General features: G+C 41.9%; 2 protein-coding genes across 2 annotated transcripts; both read left to right on the top strand.

Moving 5' to 3' along the window:
- The first annotated feature begins 638 nt into the window (after positions 1–638).
- On the top strand, positions 639–1311 carry LOC111794520 (histone H4). The gene has a single exon (XM_023676564.1). The coding sequence runs from the start codon at positions 720–722 to the stop codon at positions 1029–1031; it is 312 nt and encodes a 103-aa protein (XP_023532332.1). The 5' UTR covers positions 639–719; the 3' UTR covers positions 1032–1311.
- A 1442-nt stretch (positions 1312–2753) lies between these two features.
- On the top strand, positions 2754–4184 carry LOC111794518 (histone H4). Its single transcript, XM_023676562.1, has 2 exons — positions 2754–3131; positions 4013–4184. The coding sequence occupies exons 1-2, from the start codon at positions 2825–2827 to the stop codon at positions 4015–4017; spliced, it is 312 nt and encodes a 103-aa protein (XP_023532330.1). The 5' UTR covers positions 2754–2824; the 3' UTR covers positions 4018–4184.
- Positions 4185–17282: the final 13098 nt, after the last annotated feature.

The following is a 17282-nucleotide window of genomic DNA, read 5'->3' as shown; positions in this document are numbered from 1 at the left end:
TAGTACGAGAGGATCGGGAAGGACATAGCTCTAGTGTACCAGTTATTGTGCCCACGGTAAACGCTGGTTAGCCAAGTGCAGAGCGGATAACTGCTGAAAGCATAACTAGTAAGCCCACTCCAAGATGAGTGTTCTCCTATTCCGACTTTTTCAGAGCTTCCGGTAGCACAGCCGAGACAGTGATGGATTTTCTGCCCTTGCGAGAATGGAGCAACACAACTCATATTCACCGATGGAAACATCTACCAAACGCTACTCATTTATGCATACGATACGCTTTGTCTTTGTAAAATATTAAATTGATGTAATTATTAATTTAAGAATTTTAATTGTGAATAAAATTCTAAGGTAAAAGAGTAAAATTCTAAACAAAACAAAAAGTCTAAAATTGTAATTTCAAAATAGAAATTTTTAAAAAATGGGGGGTTTTTATTCCCCCATATTTTGGGCCCGGTTCGTGGAATTTGACCCTGCCCGCCAAAACAAAAATCACTTTACACTGCCAAAGCACAATCCACAAAGGTATCACGCGGATCGACATTCAAGACCGTCGATCGACTTAAAATCCAACGGACAAGGCGCTTTCCAGACGAACCTCAAAAAGATTAGGCGCGGAATTCGCACTCCCATAAATTCCCCAAATCGCCTCAGTTCGGCACCAAAATCAAAATCCGAGACCATCTCACTATCTGTTCGTTCTTCAATCTTCAGTCGAAAAGATGTCTGGACGTGGAAAGGGAGGCAAGGGATTGGGAAAGGGAGGAGCAAAGCGTCACAGAAAGGTACTCAGAGATAACATTCAGGGCATTACCAAGCCTGCAATTCGCCGTCTGGCTCGTAGAGGAGGCGTCAAGCGTATCAGTGGATTGATCTATGAAGAAACCAGAGGTGTTTTGAAAATCTTCTTGGAGAATGTGATTCGCGATGCTGTGACCTACACCGAGCACGCCAGGAGGAAGACGGTGACCGCCATGGATGTGGTCTATGCCTTGAAAAGGCAAGGAAGAACTCTGTATGGCTTTGGAGGTTAGGTTTAGAGTTTAATTTCACGAATGATTGTATATCTAGGATTTAATTTCCTAGTCATTGAGATTTCTGTTAGTCTTTCTCTGAAGCTGTTCATCGTTGTTCTGGCAAATGAAATTCTAGTTCGTCGTGTGATTATTGTCTGTCCACTAAAACTATGAACATGTATTACGCTTAGACCGAATTTTTAGATTGTTTGTTGAGAAGAATGAGTGTTGGAACATATTATTTGTAGGATGAACATGTTTAAATGAATGGTGGTGCGTTCTTGAGCTTAGAGATGAATACTAATTCCATTGCGATAGATCTCTTTTCTTTGGAGATGTCTTCGAGCCTTGCCAGATTCTTCGCTACTATGCATGAATTTGGATATGAACTTCTTCAAATGTGTCAAAAGATTAGCAGCACCGTGCTGTTGATTTCTCATTCATCGATCATTTTATCATTAAACTAACTCAATTTGAAGAAATGGTGATGAAGTTTTGGTAGATCTTGCCCTAGCTTTTCTAACGCCAACTTTTCACGAAATTTTGGTGGATGAAATAATATATTTTAATATCTAAAATATATGTTTTATTTAAACATTATAAAATATATATAATATTTTATTTTATTTTAATTTGTGACTCATAATAAATATAGTTTCTTATTTTATATAGTATATTTAATTTCAATTCGGAGTGCTTAATTCCTTTTTCAACTAAATTCTAGCCAGAAAACTCTGAATATGTGTATTATAAACTTAAATGAAACAACTAATTAATATTATTTCACGTCTAACGAGTTACTAAATATTTTATAGTCTAATAGAGTCGAGCCCAATAATGGTACGAATACTTTTTTAGTACAGATCTCAGGATACTGCATGACGAGTTACTAAATATTTTATTGTCTAATAGAGTCGAGCCCAATAATGGTACGAGTACTTTTTTAGTACAGATCTCAGGATACGGCATATTTTAGGAGAAAGATTTAGATTTGTTAGGTATAGATTGAGTAGGCTCTACTATAATTATCACTCTACTCTATCTAAGTTTTCATCGAAGAAATCCGTAGCAGTATTTTACAGAGTGTCTTGTATTCTCTTCTCGATTGATATTAATAAAGAGTGCGAGTGTTTCCCACCATGAATTGTGTTCAACACTATACTTGAATTTTCGGTAGAATGATAAATGGCTAAACAAAGGACGAGCCCTCGTTGATATATATTAATTTCCTTAAGAACAAATAACAAAACCAATAATGTAAGAAAAAAAATAAATAGTACACTAATTGATAGCAATGGCTAAATGTTTATTACATAGTAATATTGAAACTTATTAAAATAAATAAAATTAAACAATATTTGACAGTAAATATTTTGTTTTGTTTAAAGAAATATATTAATTAATTAAATATTCCATCTCTAATTACGTAAATAATATTGAATATTTGCATTATATTTATATTTCTTACTTATATATCGTTTCACATATTTTGTTTCCTAATAAAATTAATATTTTGGGCGTATTAAATAATTAAGTAATTTTGGGCAGCAAATTTAAAATTCCCGCTGCCCGGTTCAGAAATTTCCCACTGCCCGCCAATCTCGATCCGCACAGGTTTCACGCGGATCGCTCTTTTTTCAGCCGTCGATTTCACAAAGAATCCAACGGATGACGCGATTCTTCTCCGAATTTGAAAGCCAGTCCAGAATTGCGCTTTCATATTATAAATACCCTAAACCACATTTCCGTAGTCAAACTCAGAATTTCGAATCTAATCTCTTACTGTTCGTTCTCCTTAATCGTTCGTGAAAATGTCTGGACGCGGTAAGGGAGGCAAGGGCTTGGGAAAGGGAGGAGCAAAGCGTCACAGGAAGGTTTTGAGAGATAACATTCAGGGAATCACTAAGCCTGCTATTCGCCGTTTGGCTCGTAGAGGTGGCGTCAAGCGTATCAGTGGATTGATCTATGAAGAAACCAGAGGTGTTTTGAAGATCTTCTTGGAGAATGTGATTCGTGATGCTGTTACCTACACTGAGCATGCGAGGAGGAAGACTGTGACTGCTATGGATGTGGTTTATGCCTTGAAAAGGCAGGGGAGGACTTTGTATGGTTTCGGAGGTTAGGTTATGGCTTGATTTTAAGAATGATTGTATAGTATGTCTCAGAAATGCTAGTTATCTTGTGTCTGCGAGTTGTTTTGCGTTGGAGAAGACTCTGGTTTATTGTCCAATTATGCTTCTTATTTACTAATCGTTTGTCTCACTCCTTCATCTGTTTATCTGATTCGTCAACTAGAAAATTGAATCTGTAATCTGATCTTAAACGTCTCATCTTTTACAAGAAACTACAGATCGGTCTCGCCATCACACGTTTAATGTTTCCTTTACAATCCATAAATTTAAGGCATTATGGCGTTAAATATAATTGATGAAATTCGAATGAGCAAGAACCGGTATTCTTAGGCAACTGGAAACTTTCTCTCTGGAGGTATCTTGTCAGTTTTAGAAATTTTCAAATCCAGTAAGTAACATCAATCAATTGCATTGTTTGAACGTGTATCTTCTGAATGTAAGAGATTCTTGATAATTGCAATGCATGCCAATACGGAAATTCAAGGATAATTGTAGCCTCATATATTTCTGGATTCATGTGAAGTTCATCGGATTGAATTGCTCTATTACCACTGAATGACTCTTTCTCCTTGACTCTCTAGTTAGATCAACTTCATATGCTCTAGGAATTTGCATGTGAACCTCCTGGAAAAGAACATCTCTTACAGAACTTTGTTGGCATAAAGAAGAAACAATTTTTAGTTTCTTTGTTTCTGGCTGGTATGGATTTCAGGCATTATGCAATTCTGAGTTTAGAATTTGAAAAACTCTTCTGTTCATATCCAGTGATAGATGTACTTCATAAATTTGCTTATTTCATCACTGTTGAAGCATTTATTTTGCTTTTGATCATGTGGGTATGTAGTAATTTAGTTAACGATTTTGCAGGTTGACAAGCCTATGGAGTTCCGGTTACTATTCTTATGATGCGTTTTGAAACACTCCATTTTTATAGATCGATCCAGAAGCTGGTAGCAACTTTGTTCAAACTGATGTTTGTTAGATGAACACGACTCTCCACAATGTTATGATATTGTCCACTTTGAACATAAGTTCCAGTGGCTTTGCTTTGGGCTGCTCCAAAATGCCTCATTCCAATTGAAATAATATTATTTGATTATAAATTTATGACCATTCCCTAAATTAGCCGACCTGGGACTTTCATCCAACACCTCCCCCTCGAACAAAGTACGCCTCCCCTTAGTTGAGGCTCGACTCTATTTCTTTTGGAGTCTTCGTCATTTTTTACTATGCCTTTGAGGAGCCTCGTCTCCTTTTTCTTTTGGAGTCCTTTGTTCGACATTTGAGGATTCTATTGACATGATTAAGTTTAGGGCATGACTCTGATACCAAGCTAGATGAACACGACTCTCTCAATAGTATGATATTGTCCACTTTGAGCGCTCTCATGGCTTTGCTTTGGTCTTCCCCAAAAGGCCTCAGTCCAATAGAGATAGTATTCTTTAATTATAAACCCATGATCATTTCCTAAATTGGCCGAGATGGGATTTTCATCCAACAATGTTAAGCCATTGTCTCTTTCAAATGGTGTTGTATGTGTAAGAGCAGCGTACAGATGTTCAAGTTTTCTCAACGGGAGTCGCTTCTCCTAGTTCAGGGTCGGGTATGACTCCTGAAGTTGATGTTTGTTGTGTATATATATATATATTAAGTTGCTTCGTGGGTGGTTCTTGCTGCTAAGCAATTTGAAAGAATGTTATTCAGGATCCAATTTCTCTTAACCACAGTAGAAATGCTTTGTTGCAGTTTGATAATTCATATTTTTCGTGCTTCAAGTTGAATATGCTAGAGATTTGTTAGAACTCAGAAAGTTGAGAAAGTCTACTCTACTTAACATTTTTGTAAGCGAGACCTCAAGGCTTTGCAGGTTTTTTGCTATCCAGCATTGAAGTGGGTATAGAGGTGGGATTCTCTCAAGCGGTCAAGGGCATGCGTGCAGGTCTGTGATCTTTAACTTCTTCATTTATTGCCATCATTTGTTCCTGATTTTCATCTCAACTTAGTCCAGCTTAGTTTTTGTTAGAGACCTTATCCAGATCCTATCCTCAATGGGACATGACTCAGAATTAGACCATCTGACTGCCACCAGCCTGCCCAAAACAGAACGGCTGGAGATACTCATTTGAAATCTGAAATCTGACTCTAATAGCTTTCACTGTCAACTAAAGTACTGTGCAGTGCGCGGGCTCTCCCGATGATAACCGTACTGGCTCTCCCGATAATAACCTCTTTCGTTTCCTTATAATGGGAGGTTATTATTAGTATTATCAGGTCTGCAAATATTCCAGATTAATCCATCTTGAAATTAGTTGAAATGTGGAAGTGGAGATTTATGCCGGTCTGCATGGAATACAAAACTAGAATCTGTTTACTCAAGTTAGTCCCGCTAGTATCATTGGCTGGAGAGAAGAACGAAACATTGTTTATAAAAGTGTGGAAACCTCTTCCTAGTAGACGTGTTTTAAAACTGTGAGGCTGATGGTGATAAGTAACGGGCCAAAGTGGATAATATCTACTACCAATAGATTGAGGCTGTTACAAATGGTATCAGAGCCAAACACATAGTGGTGTGCCAGTGAGTATGTGGTCATGCTTGTCTAGGGCATGTCGCCCATGGCCGCATACCCGTGACACGCTGAAACCTTTGCCTTGTACTTCTTTATTGCTCTCTTTTACTGCTTTCATGTGGTATTGTTTCTTTCTTATTTTCTTTAAGAGTATGTGTAATGACCTGACTTATCATATAAGTAGCGGTCAAGGCCGTTACAAAAAATAAGGTGATTTATTTGGAAAAGAATGAAAATCATGCAAAACGATCATTTATTAGAAATCAAGTGCGGGGTACCCTTTAAAATTTGAAAAAAAAAATAATGTCACCTAAAGATATTCAAAACAAAGTAGGAAACTTTGAAATCAAAAGGAAATCTGGTGAGATCGTGGCGTCCCCAACATAGTTTAAATTAATAACAAAAGTGGGGAAACGTCTCTCCCACAAAATGAGACTACAAAAAAAAAAACATAAAAATCCTTGAATTGCCCCGTGACCGACTTTGGCATCCTACTCATCACCTCCGTGGCACAGGACAAGATGGGTGGGTTAAAATCAGGGGTATAAAAATGCTTAGTAAGGAACTCCCTATTGGGGTCAACATATCAATCGTCGTAAGGAGATCAACCAAGATGGGTGGGTTAAAATCAGGGGTATAAAAATGCTTAGTAAGGAACTCCCTATTGGGGTCAACATATCAATCGTCATAAGGAGATCAACCAAAACACGTAGCAGGTGATTATTGCCACCACAACATCAAATAGAGATCAACATATCAATCGTCATAAGGAAATTAACCAAAACATGCAGCAGGTGATTATTGCCACCACAACATCAACGCCACCTTTACTCCTTAAAGTGGTTATTTCTAGTTGGTTACTTGAAACACACCGCGTGTAACCATTACCATAAGAACCTCACCTCCTTATTTCCTCCAATTGATTATCAACGGCTGGTTACCAGAAAACACACAACACCAAAACACGTAGCAGGTGATTATTGCCACCACAACATCAACGCCACCTTTACTCCTTAAAGTGGTTATTCCTAGTTGGTTACCCGAAACACATAGCGTGTAACCATTACCACAAGGACCTCACCTCCTTATCTCCTTCAATTGACTATCAACGGCTGGTTACCAGAAAACACACAACGTGTAATCCTTACCTGGATAGTCGTTTTCTAGAATCACCCCAAAGGTGACTATTGGTGGCTAATTACCCGAAACACACAGCGTGTAACTATTACCACAAACCCCTTAACCGGGGCTACCTACAAGACCAATATGCCGGCAATAGACACCTATCCAGACTACACAACCTAACCAGACTACACAACAATCAGATTACACAACAATCAGATTACACACAATTACACACAACGATCAGAATACCCAAAACGATCAGATTACACACACAGCGATTAGATTACACTCGGCAATCAAATTACACAGCACCTAGCCATACGACAATTCTGTTCGACCCATTTTTCAAAAAAATAAATTGTTTAGTTTCAATAGGTGTGTCCCTTACCTGAGGAGCTACTTTCTTGGCCTTTCCTAATCAACGACGGTCCGACTCCCCTCGAACTGAGCCTTCTTCCTACGTAGGCGTTGAACCTTTGCTGCGTTTAATCCTCTTGAGGTCGGTTTTGGCAACGACGATGGCGTTCCCTCGCGACGACGATCTGGGTGTTGGGCGGGGGTTTTTTGATGTGGGAAGGGGCGCGGAGCGATGTGGGAAACAATCGGTTGCGGGATCGTGAGCGTTGGGTGGCAGCAACTTAAGGAAGAAAAGTGAAAAAGAGAGAAGGAAGGGCGGCGGGCGGCGGGCGGCGGGCGGCGGTAGAAAGAAGGAAGAGCGGCGAGCTACGGCTGGCTAAGGGTTTGGCTGCCATGCTGAACCCTAGGGCTTATTTTTTATAACTCTTACAATATTCCACCCAAAAAGAAACTTTCGTCCTTGAAAGCTTCACTTAAATACACAAGGCTTGCGCTACTTACTTTCCGCTCTGAAGAGCTCAGGGTACTTGCTCATCATTTCGCCTTCTCGTTCCCGAGTGGCTTCTTCCAGCTAGTGATTCCGCCATAATACCTTGACTAACGCGATCTCTCGATTACGTGTAGGGTTTTCACTTCTCTATCCACAATTTGCACTGGTTCTTCCTCATAGTTCAAACTCATCCAACCGTAGAGGTTTGAAATCTATCACATGCGATGGGTCAGATATGTATAGTCGCAACATCGATACATGGAACACGTTGTGGACTCCTGAGAGTACAGGTGGTAGGGCCAACCGGTAAGCTACTTGTCCCACTCGCTCCAAGATCTCAAATGGTCCAATGAAGTGTGGGCTTTACTTTCCTTTGCGCCCGAACCTAAGAACGCCTTTCATGGGAGCCACCTTAAGGAATACTTTGTCTCCCACCTCAAACTTTAAATCCCTTCGTCTCACATTGGCATAACTCTTTTGCCTGCTTTGGGCCTTACGCATTCTAGTCCTAATTTTCTAGATAGCCTCATTAGTTGCTTGCACTAAGTCGGGGCCCAACAACTTGCATTCTTCCACTTCATCCCAATACACTGGGGATCGACACTTCTTCCCGTATAAGGCCTTAAAAGGTGTCATACCCAACGTCGCTTGATAACTGTTATTATAAGCGAACTCTATGAGATGCAAGTGTGTGTCCCAGCTACCGGAAAGTCCAACATACAGGCCCGTAACATGTCCTCCATAATTTGGTTTAAGCGTTCAGTTTGCCCATCCGTCTGTGGGTGGAATGCTGTACTAAACTCTAGCCGTGTACCCAACGCTTTTTGAACGCTTTTCCAAAACTTTGATGTGAAATAGGGTTCCGTATCTGACACAATGGATACTAGTACCCCGTGCAATCTTGTTACTTCCTTCAAGTACAACTGAGCCTATTTATCCACGGAATAAGTGGACTTCCCTGGCAAGAAGTGAGCTGACTTTGTGAGCCTATCAACCACAACCCATATAGCTGTGTAGCCTCTGGCCGTACTCGGTAATCCTACGATAAAGTCCATGGCAATGTTCTCCCACTTCCATTCAGGTACGCTAAGTGGTTGTAATAGCCCCGGCGGCTTCTGCCTTAGGACTTTGACTTGTTGACAAACCAGACACTTGCTCACGAACTCAACCACATCATGTTTCATATTCTGCCACCAATAATGTCGTTTCAAATTCTGATACATCTTGGTACTGCCAGGATGTAGGGCGAATGGTGAGTGGTGAGCCTCGGTTAGGATTTCTACCTTCAGTTCTTCTTCATTTGGCACACACAACTGCCTATGGTACAAGAGCCCCCCATCGACTGTCAATGAAAACTCCTCTGTCTGATTGAAATCTATCAAACGTCTTTTTCCAACCAAATTTGGATCACCATGTTGTTTATCAATAAGACGTTGCCTCAAGGTCGGTTGTATCGTCAACTGGGCCAATTGAGCGGCAACCTCCCCCACGGCCATTGCTACACCTTGCGTTCCAGTTCTTGTTGGATCACTTTTTGTGTGGTGATTAGAGCAGATGTGTGTGCTGATTCTCGGCTCAACGCATCAGCTACCACATTTGCCTTTCTCGGGTGATAGAGTATCTCCACGTAATAGTCTTTAACCAACTCCAACCACTTGCGTTGGCTCATGTTTAACTCCTTCTGAGTAAAAAAGTATTTAAGACTCTTATGGTTAGTGAAAATGTGGGTCCTTTCTCCATAAAGGTAGTGTCTCTAAATCTTTAGTGCAAATACCACTGCTGTGAGTTCTAGGTCGTGGGTGAGATAGTTTCACTTGTATTCTTTTAGTTGCGCGAAGCATAGGCGATAACCTTCCCATGTTGCATGAGGACACACCCTAACCACCTTTTTGAAGCATCACTGTATACTACAAAGCCTCCATCTCCTGNAGCTGTGTAGCCTCTGGCCGTACTCGGTAATCCTACGATAAAGTCCATGGCAATGTTCTCCCACTTCCATTCAGGTACGCTAAGTGGTTGTAATAGCCCCGGCGGCTTCTGCCTTAGGACTTTGACTTGTTGACAAACCAGACACTTGCTCACGAACTCAACCACATCATGTTTCATATTCTGCCACCAATAATGTCGTTTCAAATTCTGATACATCTTGGTACTGCCAGGATGTAGGGCGAATGGTGAGTGGTGAGCCTCGGTTAGGATTTCTACCTTCAGTTCTTCTTCATTTGGCACACACAACTGCCTATGGTACAAGAGCCCCCCATCGACTGTCAATGAAAACTCCTCTGTCTGATTGAAATCTATCAAACGTCTTTTTCCAACCAAATTTGGATCACCATGTTGTTTATCAATAAGACGTTGCCTCAAGGTCGGTTGTATCGTCAACTGGGCCAATTGAGCGGCAACCTCCCCCACGGCCATTGCTACACCTTGCGTTCCAGTTCTTGTTGGATCACTTTTTGTGTGGTGATTAGAGCAGATGTGTGTGCTGATTCTCGGCTCAACGCATCAGCTACCACATTTGCCTTTCTCGGGTGATAGAGTATCTCCACGTAATAGTCTTTAACCAACTCCAACCACTTGCGTTGGCTCATGTTTAACTCCTTCTGAGTAAAAAAGTATTTAAGACTCTTATGGTTAGTGAAAATGTGGGTCCTTTCTCCATAAAGGTAGTGTCTCTAAATCTTTAGTGCAAATACCACTGCTGTGAGTTCTAGGTCGTGGGTGAGATAGTTTCACTTGTATTCTTTTAGTTGCGCGAAGCATAGGCGATAACCTTCCCATGTTGCATGAGGACACACCCTAACCACCTTTTTGAAGCATCACTGTATACTACAAAGCCTCCATCTCCTGACGGCACAGTAAGTATCGGGGCTATTACTAACCTCTGTTTAAGTTCCTGGAAACTATCCTCGCACTGATCATTCCAGGTGAACGACTTTTCTTTCTTGGTCAACTCAGTGAGGGGGGTGGCGATCTTGGAGAAATCCTGCACAAACCGCCGATAATACCCTGCTAGACCAAGAAAACTTCGTACCTCAGTCACTGTGGTCGGGCGAGGCAAATTCGTCACCGCTTCAATCTTTGCTGGGTCTACGGTGATTCGCGTTCGTGAAACTACATGCCCAAGAAATCCCACCTGTTCTGCCCAGAATTCACACTTGGAGAACTTTGCAAACAACTTGTTCGTTCTCAAAGTGGTCAACACTTTCCTGAGATGTTCCTTGTGTTGTTCCCTAGTCTTGGAATACACAAGGATATCATCGATAAAGACGAGCACAAAGTTGTTTAAGAATTCTCTGAGCACTTTGTTCATCAACCCCATAAATGCTGCTGGAGCGTTGGTNTCAACTGGGCCAATTGAGCGGCAACCTCCCCCACGGCCATTGCTACACCTTGCGTTCCAGTTCTTGTTGGATCACTTTTTGTGTGGTGATTAGAGCAGATGTGTGTGCTGATTCTCGGCTCAACGCATCAGCTACCACATTTGCCTTTCTCGGGTGATAGAGTATCTCCACGTAATAGTCTTTAACCAACTCCAACCACTTGCGTTGGCTCATGTTTAACTCCTTCTGAGTAAAAAAGTATTTAAGACTCTTATGGTTAGTGAAAATGTGGGTCCTTTCTCCATAAAGGTAGTGTCTCTAAATCTTTAGTGCAAATACCACTGCTGTGAGTTCTAGGTCGTGGGTGAGATAGTTTCACTTGTATTCTTTTAGTTGCGCGAAGCATAGGCGATAACCTTCCCATGTTGCATGAGGACACACCCTAACCACCTTTTTGAAGCATCACTGTATACTACAAAGCCTCCATCTCCTGACGGCACAGTAAGTATCGGGGCTATTACTAACCTCTGTTTAAGTTCCTGGAAACTATCCTCGCACTGATCATTCCAGGTGAACGACTTTTCTTTCTTGGTCAACTCAGTGAGGGGGGTGGCGATCTTGGAGAAATCCTGCACAAACCGCCGATAATACCCTGCTAGACCAAGAAAACTTCGTACCTCAGTCACTGTGGTCGGGCGAGGCAAATTCGTCACCGCTTCAATCTTTGCTGGGTCTACGGTGATTCGCGTTCGTGAAACTACATGCCCAAGAAATCCCACCTGTTCTGCCCAGAATTCACACTTGGAGAACTTTGCAAACAACTTGTTCGTTCTCAAAGTGGTCAACACTTTCCTGAGATGTTCCTTGTGTTGTTCCCTAGTCTTGGAATACACAAGGATATCATCGATAAAGACGAGCACAAAGTTGTTTAAGAATTCTCTGAGCACTTTGTTCATCAACCCCATAAATGCTGCTGGAGCGTTGGTCAAGCAAAACGACATTACCCTAAACTCGTAATGTCCATACCTTGTGCGAAAGGCTGTCTTTGAGATATCACTCTCTTTAATCCTCAACTGATGGTAGCCTAACCATAAGTCAGTCTTTGAGAACACAACTGCTCCTTGCAACTGATCGAATAGGTCATCGATCTGGGGTAAATGATACTTGTTTTTAATTGTCACTTTGTTAAGTTCCCGATAGTCCATGCATAAGCGCATAGAGCCGTCCTTCTTCTTCACAAATATCACTGGGACTCCCCAAAGAGACACACTTGGTCGTATAAAGCCTTTGTTTAGTAGCTCTGGAATCTGCAACTTTAGTTCTTTCAGTTCAGTAGGGGTCATTCTGTATGGGGCTCTTGATATAGGGGTTGTTACTAGCTCAAGTACAATTTCGAATTCCACCTCACGCTCCGGGGGTAGGCTTGGGAGATCTTTTGGGAACACGTCGACAAATCCTCACTACTGGCACTGAGTTAATGCTCGCCTCGGTTCGCCCTAATTCCACCACATGAGCTAATATCCCCCAAGCACCCTAGGATAACATCTTCCTTGCTTTTAATGCCGAGACTATCCTCGAGACCGTTCCCATCCTTGTCCCCTTGAACTTGAAGCTTGGCTGACCAAGAGGTCTGAACACAACCTCCTTGTTGAAGCAATCGATGGATGCATGGTTTTTAGTTAACCACTCCATCCCTAAGATCACATGCATCGTGTGGTTTGACACACACAACTGACAATCCTTTACCCTCTCGAAGGCTTCCATACTTACCCCTACCGGGGTACCCACAGACAACCCATACCCTAGCGGTTTAACTTCTACTCTTGCGTGTTTTACGAGATTAGTGGAGATAAAAGAGTGGGTTGACCCTAAATCACATAAGACCCATGCATAGTACCCAAGAATAGAGAGCGTACCTGTGATTGCAGTGTTGGAGTTTTCTGCCTCCTGGCGAGTGGTAGCATACATTCGCCCTTGTTGCGGAGCTGGCCTCGGGTTTGAGGTCGGTTGGTTACCAGGGGGTCTATTGGTACTAGTTTCTCTCTCTTGGGTACAATGCGCAACAACGTGGCCTTCTTGGTGACAGTTGAAACATACCCTATTATCTTAAACTTGCACTGTCCTAGGTGACGTCTCCCACAGTTTATGCAACGTGGTCTGTCACGTGGGGTGTTCTGTGGGCGAGCCTCTGGTTGCCTGCGCTCTTGGTTTAAATTTGTCTTGGCCTGGTGCCAAGGTACCTTTGAGGAGGTAGATGACGTCTGCTCTCTCTTTCTCTTCTAGTCAACCGACGTGTTTAAGTGGGTTTGGGTGTCTTCTGTTAGATATTCCCTATCGTCGAGCGTCTCGACAAGTCGGAGTGTTGTTGCTTAGTCAGGTGGAAGGTGAGTTGACACCGCTCCTCAGACATCGGGCCGCAAATCCATAACAAAACATTATACTTTCAGCTCTTCTGTTGAGACCATTATTGGGGCGAAACGGGACAGACGGGTGAACTCTCGTTCATACTCCTCTATTGACCTGTTTCTCTGCTCTATGCTTAGGAATTCATGTTGCTTCTTATATTGCAGCACGAGTTTGAAGTATTTTTGGAGAAACGTTGTTCTAAACTGCATCCAGGTGATGTCATCCTCGTCTGCAGCAATCGCCCTGGAGGCTAATTGCCACCACAGTTTAGCATCTTCGCGTAACAGGTAGGTCATGCAACTCAATCTATGTTCCTCCGGACCCTTCATACTTGGAAAAATTTCATCAATAGCCGACAACCATAAATCGTAAGGACCTCCCCTATTGGGCCCATGGCTTATGTAGACTGCTTTTTTAAAATTTTTAAAGGGGTACCCCACACTTGATTTCTAATAAATGATCGTTTTGCATGGTTTTCATTCTTTTCCAAATAAATCACATTATTTTTCGTAACGGCCCTGACCGCTACTTATATGATAAGTCGGGTCGTTATAGTATGATGTTTCGGCGATGTCATGGCTACGCCTGGTAGACATGAAATGCCTCAAAATGTGCTATAGGGGGATACAACTAGTTGTCAACTTCTCCCTGCCGGATAAGTTATATGCAGTAAGCCGTTGTTGTTGCCTCTTTTCTTACGTTCCCATATAACACCAATCTCTCTCTCTCTCTTGCTTTCAAAATTCTTTTTCTAAAACCTCTCTCCCTCCCTTTCTAAAATGTTCTCTTGAAATTGAGACCCGAGTTTTGTATTCATGTTGCCTAACCGCAGGCAACGTACTTCGAAGTAGGTTTAACCCACTCAGTACTGAGAGTGGGTGCCGCACAATCGCCAAATCCGTTGCCTAGAAACCGCAATCCAAAGTGATATCTCAATTCTTCGTTTCCTTCCGCCCCTTTCGACTCTTTGTCTCCACTAACCTCAAGCTTCGAGCCTCAGCAGTAAGAATCCTCAAACTTTTCCCCTAATCGATCAGAGGGCGCTTGTGGGTCTCAATCGCGACTGTCTTTTGCTGCCTGCGGTTTTTGGCGGTGGCAGGGCACAGTGCCACCTGCCCACGCTTTCTTTTTATTTATTTATTTTATTATTATTATTATTATTTATTTTTAAATTTTATCCGATGGGTATTACAGGAACGATACGGGGAAATATCGAGGAACACCTAGCCAAAGACCCGGCTGCTCAAGCCATCATGCAGCTAGCCAGAGAGGGGAAGACTTGCCAATTTTGGGTCGAAGACAGTTTACTCTTCACCAAAGGAAATCGTCTTTACATCCCCCGTTCGGGGAACTTAAGGAGACTTCTACTAAAAGAATGTCACGACACACCATGGGTAGGCCACAACGGGTGAAAAAGAACCTATGCCCTCCTAAAAAGGGGTACTATCGACTGAACCTCCGCGACGATGTGATACAATTTACAAAGACCATTCTTATCTGCCAACAAGACAAGGTTGAGAGAAACAAAATTGTGGGACTACTAAAACCACTACCGGTCCCGTCTCGACCATGGGAAAGTGTTTCTCTAGATTTCATCACACACCTCCCCAAAGTAGGAGAAATAGAGTCGATCTTGGTCATCATCGACAGATTCTCTAAATATGTCACATTTATCCCAACCCGCAAGTCATGCTTGGCTATTGGGGTATTCCCACCAGCATTGTCAGCGATCGCGATCCGAGTTTCACAAGGACCTTTTAGACTGAATTGTTCAAGCTATTGGGGTCGAGCCTAAACGTCTCTTCGAGTTATCACCCTTAAACTGACGGACAAATAGAAAGGTTCAATAGTATGCTTGAGGAGTTCTTACGTCACTTTATCAATGCGCGACAGAAGAATTGGGTTCAGATGCTCGATGTTGCTCAGCTTAGCTTCAATTGCCAACAAAGCTCGTTGACAGGGAAAACCCCTTTTGAAATAGCATGCGGCAGACAACCACTCATGCCCCATGTCATTGACCATCCTTATGGTGGGAGAAGCCCTCAAGCGTACAACTTCACCAAAGAGTGGAAGCAGACCTCCAAAATAGCACGAGCGTACTTAGAGAAAGTCTACAGAAGAATGAAGAAGTGGGCAGACCGCAAACGAAGAGCATTAGAGTTCCAAGATGGTGACCAAATAATGATCAAGCTGAGATCAGAACAATTTAGATTCTGGGGGAATCGGGACAAGCGACTAGTGAGAAAATATGAGGGACTAATTGAGGTCATTGAGAAAGTCGGAAGGACTTCATGTCGTCTCCAACTACCTACATGGATGAGAATTCACCTTGTCATCCATGTAAGCAACCTCAAATCATACCATCCAAACGACGACGACCAGGTGACACGACCATCACTAACGATGAAGGACTCGAGTAAGAAGGAAGTAGAAGAGATCTTGGCTGAGCGAACCAGTCGCATTGGCAAACCTAAGTGTAACTTACAAGAATTTTTAGTCAAGTGGAAAGGACTTCCAGAAGAAGAAATCAGCTGGGAACGTGCCGACGACCTGTATACAACCGCATCGCAGATTGCAGAATTCAAAGAAATGAGACGGTTGACAGGGACGTCAACCAACTAAGTGAGGGAGGATGTCACGATCATGCTTGTCCAAGGCATGTCGCCCATGGCCGCATGCCCATGACACGCCGAAACCCTTGCCTTGTACTACTTTATTGCTTTTTTTAACCGCTTTCATGTTGTATTATTTCTTTCTTATTTTCTCTAAGAATATGACGTTTCGGCGATGTCATGGCTACGTCTGGTAGACATGAAATGCCTCAAAATCTACTATAGGGGGATACAACTAGTTGTCAACTTCTCCCTACCCGATAAGTTATATGCAGTAAGCCGTTGTTGTTGCCTTTTTGCTTGCGTTCCCATATAACACCAATCTCTCTCTTACTTCTAAACTCTTTTTGTAAAACCTCTCTCCCTCGCTTTCTAAAATCTTCTCTTGAAATCGAGACCCGAGGTTTGTATTCACCTTGCTTGACCGTAGGCAACGTACTTCGAAGTAGGCTTAACCCACTCAGTGCTGAGAGTGGGTGCCGCACAATCGCCAAATCCGCTGCCTGGAAACCGCGATTGTGACACTGGGCTCTCAAGGGGGTGGATTATGAGATCCCACATTAGGTTGGAGAGAATAACGAAACATTTCTTACAAGGGTGTAGAAACCTCTCCCTAATAGACGCGTTTTAAAATCATGAGGCTGATGACAACACGTAAGGGATCAAATCGAGCAATATTTATTAGCGGTGAGCTTGAGCTGCTACACGTATGATCCCCGTTAAACACAGACAGTCATATTGGCTTATGGATAGCGGATGTGATTCCCATTATTAATTTTTCTAAATGGTGTATCAATATCAATACCAGCCTTAATATTTCCATTATCATACAAATGTACCATAAAGAGCAATAGTTTACTAAATTCATTTTAATTTTAGTTAGGTACTTTTTTGTTCCAATATTTTAACAAAAATTTTAATTAAAAAAATAATTTTGAAATATTTATAAAAATTAAATAATGGAGTTAGTTGTAGTAGTTATGCTAATATTTGATTTAAATTGATATTTATTTTTTACGATTAAAAATATAATGGCGCCACAAATTAATTTAATGTAATTGTAAATCGAAATTCGACTTTTTACCAAAATTTGTGCCTTCCCGCTGCCCGGATCAAGGAATTTCCCGTTGCCCGCCAACATTAAAAAGAATAAAACACAAATTTACATTTCCAAAGCACAATCCCGAGAGGTTTCACGCGGATCGATCTTCACAACCGTCGATCTACAAAAGATCCAACGGGCGAAAGTATTCCCAG

Source organism: Cucurbita pepo, chromosome LG05 (assembly GCF_002806865.2).
Source record: "Cucurbita pepo subsp. pepo cultivar mu-cu-16 chromosome LG05, ASM280686v2, whole genome shotgun sequence".
In the NCBI taxonomy this organism is placed as follows: Eukaryota; Viridiplantae; Streptophyta; class Magnoliopsida; order Cucurbitales; family Cucurbitaceae; genus Cucurbita; species Cucurbita pepo.
The sequence above is the reverse complement of the archived record's forward strand: the minus strand, read 5'-3'. Positions and strand labels throughout refer to the sequence as shown.

Bases quoted from the DNA above. Each gene is read 5' to 3' on its own strand.
- LOC111794520 (XM_023676564.1), top strand. From the start codon at position 720: ATGTCTGGACGTGGAAAGGGAGGCAAGGGATTGGGAAAGGGAGGAGCA.
- LOC111794518 (XM_023676562.1), top strand. From the start codon at position 2,825: ATGTCTGGACGCGGTAAGGGAGGCAAGGGCTTGGGAAAGGGAGGAGCA.